Source organism: Cnephaeus nilssonii (assembly GCF_951640355.1).
Source record: "Cnephaeus nilssonii genome assembly, chromosome: 5".
NCBI classification, from domain to species: Eukaryota; Metazoa; Chordata; class Mammalia; order Chiroptera; family Vespertilionidae; genus Cnephaeus; species Cnephaeus nilssonii.
The window spans coordinates 103,805,374-103,814,441 of NC_137076.1; the positions used below are offsets into that span (position 1 = coordinate 103,805,374).

Sequence of the window (9,068 nt, forward strand, 5' to 3'; positions counted from 1 at the left end):
AAGATTGGCCCTGCGTTGATGGTTGTTGAAGCCGGGTGGTTACATGTAGGTTTATCACACTAACCCGCTTCGGGACAGGGTGGACATGTTTTGTTATAAAGAACATGGAGAAGAAAGATCCCGATTATACTAATCAAGTTTACTGCTTTGTCTTCTGGTTCACTTATGTGTGTTTTGTTCTGTAAACATTTCCTTCTCTCGGGTTTTATTTTACTTACTTTTCTAGATTCTTTTAGAATTATGTGTATTTTTCACTCCTTGTTTTCTAATGAACACATTTAGGCTATAAATATTCCTCTGAGAATCACCCTGGCCGTGTAACATGTTTTCATATGTGTGCAATCTCTCGTTCGTCTCCAGTGTGTGGTTTCCGTTTAGAACTGGTCATGTTTTAGTGAAGGAGGAATAATCAGGTTAACAGGAGGCGAGGGCAAGGCTGGAAAACTGGGAGGAAGCCATCATAATTTATTTTTCTTTTTTAAATATATTTTTATTGATTTCAGAGAGGAAGGGAGAGGGAGAGAGAGATAGAAACATAAATGATGAGAGAGGATCATTAATCAGCTGCCTCCTGCAGGCTCCCTACTGGGGATCGAGCCAGCAACCAGGGCATGTGCCCTTGACCGGAATCGAACCTGGGATCCTTCAGTCCGCAGGCAGATGCTGGATACTTGAGCCAAACCAGCTAGGGCCATAATTATTTTCTTCCAATTACAGTTGACATTAAATATTCTATATATTTTTATTGAATTCAGAGAGGAAGGAGAGGGAGCGAATCATCGATTGGCTGCCTCCTGCACGCCCCTCACTGGGGATCGAGCCCGCAACCCAGGCCTGTGCCCTGGCCGGGAATCGAACCGTGACCTCCTGGTTCCTAGGTCGACGCTCAGCCACTGAGCCAGGCCGGCCGGGCTGGTTAGACTGTTTCTGATAGTTTTATCCAGAAAGAACTCTCCTACCAGAGCTTCTCGGGGCCCAACATTCTAGTTCCGAGGCTGCGTTCTCGGCTCCCGTGCCGGTTGCCGAGCCATGGGCATGAGGAGCTCCACCATGAAGCTGAAGACGGGGTCGTTTCTGTGGTGCCTGTACCTGGACAAGCTCTACTGCCTGCTGTCCGTGAGGAACGTCAAGGCCCTGGTGGAGTACTTCCGCCTCCTGGACGCACACCGCAACCACACCCTGAACGGTCAGTGCTGTCAGAACCGGCTCCTGGGGTCGTGCCCTGGTGTCTAGTCACCAACTTACCCTGAAGCCTGGTGGCAGCTCAGTGAGGAGGTCACGACTGCAGGCTCTGGGTTCAAATCCTAGCTCCACCCCTGACTCCTTGGAGATCTGGAGGCGTCGTCACCCTCTTTATTATTTATTTTTTCTTCCATTTCAGAGAGGAAGGGAGAGGGAGAGAGAGAGAGAAGCATCAATGATGAGAGAGGATCATCCATCAGCTGCCTCCTGCACATCCCCTACCGGGGATCGAGCCCGCAATCCAGGCCTGCGCCCTGACCGGGGATGGAACCAGGACCTCCTGGTTCATAGGTCAACGCTCAACCACTGAGCCACAGCGGCTGGGCTCAACACCCTGTTTAAGTCTCACTTTCCTCGTCTGTAAATGAGGATTCTAATAATGGAGTCCATGTCGTGGTTGGGGAGAGGATAATTAAACAGGTGATGTATGGAAAATGCACAGCACCTGGTGAGGACTTGGTGTCACTGTCATTGTAACTATTCCTGGGGGTCAAGCCCCCCTCAGCAAGACTTCTCATCTGTCAAATGGGATGTTTGTGTCAAAAAAATGATATACAAGGTTCCTTCTAATTCTTGGTAATTGTGAGTGACCAACAAGTAGTGACAATCCTCACGTGCCTTTGAGTGCGCAAACTAATAGAAGATTAGTTACAAGACTTTAGGGGTTTTTAGAGGACTGAGTATAAATAAGGTTTCCTATCCATCCATTGTGACCTGAGAGAGATTAAGGTCCTTTGTGAATAAGGGGTTTCTTCCATAAAGATTTTTAAGAGTTCATTCAATCTTTAAAGTATAATAAAAGGACACCTTCATTTTCTCATCATTTCCTGCCTCCGTGTCTCTCGTTACGCATAGGTTTTCACAGGGTATGTCACCAACTCTTCCCAAGAACCCAGTCCGTGATAACGCAGCTGCAGGGCACCGAGCTGTAAACAGAAAGCCCGGCACTGAAACCCGTGGGGTTCTGACTCCAAAGCCCACTCTTAGTCTCACGGGAATGTCTGCTGAGTCTGGTCTCCCTGGCAACTCCCTCCCTCCCTGATGATGCAATACCCGAGAGGGGCAGGCTGTGTCTTCTGGTCACCAGGGGATTGGGTAGTGACCTGAAAGCGTGCAACACAGCCCTGACACTGCCTTCCAGGCCGGAGGTGTGACTTAAGGCCCTGGAGACTTGAGTGGGCCAGAGCCAGCTGCTGTAAAAACAGCATTTGTTGCCTAGTCAGTGTGGCTCTGCGGTTGAGCATCAACCCATGAACCAAGAGATCCCCAATTGAATTCCCAGTCAGGGCACATGCCAGGTTGTGGGCTCAATCCCTGGTAGTGGGTGTGCAACAGGCAGCTGATCAGATTCTCTCTCATCAATGATGTTTCTATCTCTCTCTCTCTCCCTTTCTCTTTGAAATCAATAAAAAATATATTTTTTAAAAAGAAAGAAAAATAGTATTTGTTAAGTAGCTACTAAGTCCCATACCAAAACATCACTGGAGATATATACAGTATATATACTAGGGGCCCAGTGCATGAATTCGTGCACCTTGAAAGGAACTGTGGGCCGCACCCCTGCCCGGCCCCTCCCACCGTAGCCCCTGGTCCCCTGTCTGCTGGTTGCCCTGTTCCTGCCGCTGCCACTCACACCTGCTGACAGTGCAGAGAGATCGGGGCCAGTGCCATCAGCAGGTGCGAGTGTCAGCTGCTGCCCTGATTGCCCCTCAGGAGCAGGGGGAAGTGGAGAAGCCCTCAGGGGCTGGCAGCCGCCACTCACCTGCTGATGGCACTGAGTGAGTGGGGCCCGCAGCAGGCGCCAGAAGCAGGTGCGAGCACTGGGTGGGACTGCGGCGCACGGGAGCAAAGAATTTTCAGTTACCACCAGAGGCTCGCCCTGATGACAATGACTGGCACCCTGCCTTGGCCTGGCGCCCCCGCTCACCTGCTCCACCATCCCACCATGGCCGACGCCTGCCATGTTCCACGCGTGCCCCCCTGGTGGTCAGCACACGTCATAGCGACCGGTTGTTCGGTTGTTCCACCATTCGTTCTATTTGCATATTAGCCTTTTCTTATATAGGATCATGTATATAGTGTGCTGCTCCCACATGCTCATACCTGGAGGGGCCTGGGAAGGATCATCAAGAGACCATCAGGAGCCCCCGAACCAGGACGTGTGACTGGCTCACTGAGCCCGTAGCGAGCTTGCACTGGACTCCAAAGTGGAGGTGCTGTGGGTGTAGCGAAGCCCCGTCTTCTGCAGGAGAACGCCTCTGTAGCCAGTGGCCCCGGGGAAACCGCACGCAGACAGCGACCCGTGACTCCCTCCGTGACCCTGGGCGGTGAGTGTCCGCGATCGGCAGAGCCGCCCGGCACTGGATAAACGTATCCCCAGGCTTGTTCCTTTCATCTTCGATGCCGAGACGGATGATTAGTGAGTGGGATTTCAGCACAAACCTTCCCTGTTCTTTAAATTACAGGATTGTTGTCTCTGATTGTAGGACCGAATATCCTTAACTAATGTACAAAGGCGACGGCTCCACCCTGGAACCGGCCAGGCTGTGGCCTCAGGCCCCGTTCGGATCCCAGCGCGGCCCCTATGGGTGGTCAGCAGCCGCGGCATCACCTGGAGCCGGTCAGAAAGGCACGCCGGGTCCCACACCGGTTTCCCCATCAGAGTCTGTGCTTCACAAGACCCTCTGGCGAAGGGTGTTACCACCGTCCGAGCAGCGCTGAAATAGACAGCTCCTCTCCGAGGCTCCTGTGGAAGCGCGTGATGCCACTCTCCCCGCAGGGCTGAGCCTTCCAGGAGAGGCGGCCTTTCAGCGCTGAGCCCTAAGAGCTTCGCCAGCAGCTGCGCCTTCCCCTCGTGGCCAAATGCACTCGCTTTCCTAGGAGCACAAGGCATGTCGATGCTTTTGTAGAAGAGTGTGGAGAGCGGCTACAGCGTTTGGACAGGTTCAAGCCTCGGACTGATGAGAGGGCACAGTCGTCTCGTGGCCACGTGCAAGTCCCAGCTTGGAGGGCAGAGCCCTCCCAGCACAATGATAGCCAACAGCTGGAGTTGTCAGCTTGAACCTGTGGTCCGAACACGTGGCCCCACGTGCCTGAGTGATGTGGGCTTGATAGAGTTCAGGTGCATGTAGTTGAGTGGGATCGAAATCCATGAGAATGTTGTAAACATCTTGACCACGCCCTTCCTTTGCCTGGTGGCATCGGCTGTAAAATAAAGACACGGCTTGTGGGCGCTGGCGCTGTCTCTCCATCAGAGAGGCAGCGTCCCACCGAGACCCAGCTTTCTTCTCTTGTCTGTCTGTCATCAATCCTTCACCACCCCCTCTCAGGCTCACCCTTGGCCGTGCTGGCGCGGCACAGAAGAGGAATGATTTTTTAATTTCTCCTGTTTTAATTGTCTCCTCAAGTGAAAGGCCCAGGTGAAATGCCAGCTTCTCCAAGGACGTGTCCGAGGTCCCCAGTGAGAATCAGCTCTTCCTTCCACGTACGGGGAGCGTGTGCCTTTGGTTACCTCCACACGCCTGTCCGCACGTGGAGTGCGTGAGCTGGGTCAGGAACCAAGTCCTCCGCCCTCGCTCTCCAGCCTCCGGATGCATCCTTTTCCACACGGCTCAGGGCAATTAAGGTTTAAGAAATCGTGGGAGGTGCGGTGGCAAAGCCAGAAACAAAATAGTATCATTGTTAGCCCTGCCGGCGTGGCTCAGTGGTTGAGCGTTGACCTCTGAACCAGGAGGTCACAGTTCAGTTCCTGGTCAGGGCACATGCCCAGGTTGCGGGTTCCATCCCCAGTGTGGGGCGTGCAGGAGGCAGCCGGTGAATGATTCTCTCACATCATTGATGTTTCTCTCTCTTCCTCTCTGAAATCAATAAAACGTTAAAAAAAGAAAAAGAAAAAAAAGATCTTGAGCCCTAGCTGGTTTGGCTCAGTGGATAGAGCGTCGTCCACCTGCAGACTGAAGGGTCCTGGGTTCGATTCTGGTCAAGGGCACTTGCCTGGGTTGCGAGCTCGATCCCAATTGGGGGCGTGCAGGAGGCAGCCGATCAGTGATTTTCTCTCATCATTGATGTTTCCATCTCTCTCTCCCTCTCCCTTCCCCTCTGAAATCAATATATATATATATATATGTTTTTTTTTAAAAAAATTTTGAAAAAAAGAAAATCGTTGCTTTTCCCAGGTCACAGGCTTCCAACATCAGTACCACCCAGGCGGCTCCCAGTGCGTTAGCCTTTGGAGCGGTTTCTGAATAATCCATCTCCTCCTCTCACCCCCCCCCCCCCACCAGATGTGCTGTTCTACCACTTCCTTCACCACGTGACTAACTGGAAGAGGAAACAGATCATGAGTGTGTTCAACATGCTGGACTGGGAGGCGGTGGGCGAGATCGGTTTTGACCAGTTCTACATGCTGGTGTGCATACTGCTGGCACACGAGGCAAGTAGCGGGCCGGGCCCTGGGGCAGCTCCCACCATCTTGCTAAATGAGGCCCTGAATTAAGAGTACACCCAACATTTTCTTCCCTTTCACGCAAAACGGGAAGGAAAGAAATGTGGGGAAGAACTCCTTCTGGCTCCCAAGTGGCCCATCCATAACCTAGGCACTCCCAGCAGCTACCCAGCCTCTCCCCTGCCACCTCCCTTCCTCAGAGAATCTCCTGGAGGGATGGGGGATGGAGAGGGGTCCCTCCTGACCGGCACACACTGCTGGTGTGTGTTCACCTCCCACTGCATGCGGAAAGGGACCGGTGCCTCCATTATCTTCGGTCAAGGTGAGGAAATGCGTTCTAGTGGCCAGGGGTCTGTCTAGCCGGAATGATCAGGACAGGCGGCTCGGTTCCCCTGACGACAGATGCCGAAGCTGGACCTGAAGCACTGACCGCAGCAGCTTTCCGCCCTGAGCGCCTGTGGTCTCGCCTTTTGCCTGTAGCTCTCTGGGGAATGGACGAGGGAGCGGAGGAGGAGTCTTGACGTGGCAAGTTTCGGAAGCGGCACCAACAATGCTCTCACTTGGCGGGCCCATTTCTCTCCGCACAGAACCACTTGGAAGAGCAGTTTATCTTCCGCCATTCCCGGCCGGTGTTTGAGCTGCTGGACCTGGATGGGGAGCTGAGAATTGGGGCGGAGAGCTTCCAAAAGTACGACTTTCTCTTCAACATTAAAAAACACGAACTCCGAGAGTTCTACCGCGACTTTGACATCACCGGTGACTGTGTGAGTGCAGATCCCTGAGGGGTGGCCTGGCGCCTCCCTGTCCTGAGGCGGAGGACAATGTCCTTCTACCCAGTAGACAGGTGAGGAGGAGGTGAGAAAACCTGCTCCAGACCTAGCCGGTTTGGCTCAGTCGATAGAACATTGGCCTGAGGTCCGAAAGGTCCCGGGTTTGATTCCAGTCAAGGGCACATACCTAGGTTGCAGGCTCCTCCCTGGCCAGGGTCCTGGTCAGGGTGCATGCAGGAGGCAACCAATCGATGTATTTCTCTCACATTGGTGTTTCTGTCTTTCCCTCTCTCTGAAAATCAAGGGGAAAAATATCCTCAGGTGAAGATTAAAATAAATAAATAAATAAATAAATAAATAAATAAATAAAACCTGCTCCAGCATGCCATGGTACTGGGATCAGAAAAACTGGAGATTCATAGGCCCATGGGAGAGAGAGGACTGAATAAGTGCTACATAGGAGAATATGGATATAAAATTACAGAAGCTTAGAGAAGGATATTTATTAACTAGAGGCCCGGTGCACGAAATTAGTGCACGGGTAGGGTCCCTAGGCCTGGCCAGCAATCAGGGTTGATCTGTGGGGCAACTGGCAGGGTGATCGGGTCCCCCCCTGCTGGCACCCGCCTTGGCCAGCCTGGGGCCTGTGGGCTGGGGGCAGCTTCTGCGCTGAGTATCTGCCCCCTGGTGGTCAGTGAATGTCATAGCAACCGGTCGTTCCGCTGTTCGGTCTATTTGCATATTAGGCTTTTATTATATAGGATATGGCAGGAGTTGGTGTTGGGGAAGGGCATAGAGAGCTAAGTAAGTAGAAAGAAGAAATTCTGTGATGGGAACACAGGAGCAAAATCCTAAGAGACCACTGTGGTGAAGACCGTGAATTCTGCCTATTTAGCGAGGAAGTCCATGGGGAAGCAAGGGGGAGGGGAGGCTGAGAAAGGTGGATCACATCTGAACCTCAGATGCCAGCCTGAAGCATCTGGACTTGAAGTAAAAGAAAGTGACTCTCGGTTACTTTAGCGTCTACAATAGACGCTCTGTCCCTGGCTCCTAGACTACAACCTGACGATAATTTTGTCCTAATTACGAGCCTCTTTAAGTTTCCAAGTTTTCAAATGACAAATGCTTATAATCCTGCTGTCATCTGAAACAAAGTATCAAGTCCTTCCTGAAATAATTTTTCTTTTTATCCCCCAACAAAAGCACCTGAATTACAAGGAATTTAAGCTGTTTACTATCTCCACCATGGACAAGTACCAGGAGAGGCAGAAAGCAGAGAATGAGAACGAGGAACGGAAGGCTCTGCTCACAGAAGAACATGCCACATAAAGTTAATGGGAAGGCAAGAGAGAAACTTCTTGAAAGAAATTAATCTGAAAATACAATATAAGTAATTAAGACTGTTAGCATGTTTAAAAATAAATGTGAACACCAAAGTGGTATCTCCACATTCACTTTGTTATATGAAGGGTCCAAATGAGTGTTCCTCAAACAGAAAGTTCATAACTTTGATAACCTATGGACCTCACATACGCTACAAGACTGTCATGTGAAGCAACCACTCTCTTTGTCCATCCACATGTCTCAATTCTGCTGCTGCTTTTCAGATCAACCCTGTTCATTAGGTCTCTGTGTATCCAAATAATTACCAACACTTCCTGGGGCTCAGCAGTTGAAAGAAGGCCGTGCTTCCCCAGTATTAGGCCCTAGTGGTCCAACACTTCCAGACCCTGTCTAGTCTCCCAATCCTTAGGCTAAAACTACCGGGATGCAACACTTCAAAATGGCAAATGGTTGAAGTGCCTCCAACCACAAGGGAACTGACTTTTAAGGATCCTGGGGCTGTGTTCTTCCTAGAATCTGAATTACTCTCCGAGTCAGGTGCTTAAGCAAATGGATCACATCTGCTTGGGTAGCCCGGCTGGTGTGGCTCAGTAGTTGAATGTCGACTGAACCAGTTCACAACTCCATTCCCAGTTGGGGCACATGCCTGGGTTGCAGGCTTATGGTTGATGTTTCTCTTTTATTTTTTAAATACTAGAGGCCCGGTGCACGAAATTCTTGCACTCGGGAGAGGGGGGTCCCTCAGCCCAGCCTGCACCCTCTCACAGTCCGGGAGCCCTTGGGGGATGTCTAAATGACGGCTTAGGCCCACTCCCTGTGGGGAGCGTGCCTAAGCTGGCAGTCAGACATCCTTAGTGCTGCTGCGGAGGCAGGAGAGGCTCCCACCCCATTGCTGCACTCACCAGCTGTGAGCCTGGCTTCTGGCTGAGCAGCGCTCCCCCTGTGTGAGTGCACTGACCACCAGGGGACAACTCCTGTGTTGAGCATCTGCCCCCTGGTGGTCAGTGTGCATCACAGTGACTGGTCGTTCCAGCGTCTGGCCCAAACTGGCTCTGTGACATCCCCCGAGGGGTCCTAGATTGTGAGAGAGTGCCGACTAGGTGGAGGGACCCCATCGGTGCACGATCGGGGCCAGGGAAGGACGTGGGAGGTTGGCCAGCCAGGGAGGGACCGAGGGAAGGCTCCGGGGTGTGTCCGGCCAGTCTCGTTCAGTCCCGATCGGCCAGACCACAGCAGCAAGCTAACCTACTGGTCAGAGCGTCTGCCCT

At 52.0% G+C, this 9,068-nt stretch overlaps 1 protein-coding gene across 1 annotated transcript; it reads left to right on the forward strand.

Annotated features, from left to right (window-relative positions):
* Positions 1-1,050: 1,050 nt before the first annotated feature.
* Positions 1,051-7,785, forward strand: EFCAB9 (EF-hand calcium binding domain 9; the record flags this gene model as incomplete). Its single annotated transcript, XM_079770293.1, has 4 exons — positions 1,051-1,186; positions 5,526-5,674; positions 6,274-6,450; positions 7,660-7,785. 4 exons carry the CDS (start codon positions 1,051-1,053, stop codon positions 7,783-7,785), a joined length of 588 nt encoding a protein of 195 aa, XP_079626419.1.
* Between the last annotated feature and the right edge of the window lie 1,283 nt (positions 7,786-9,068).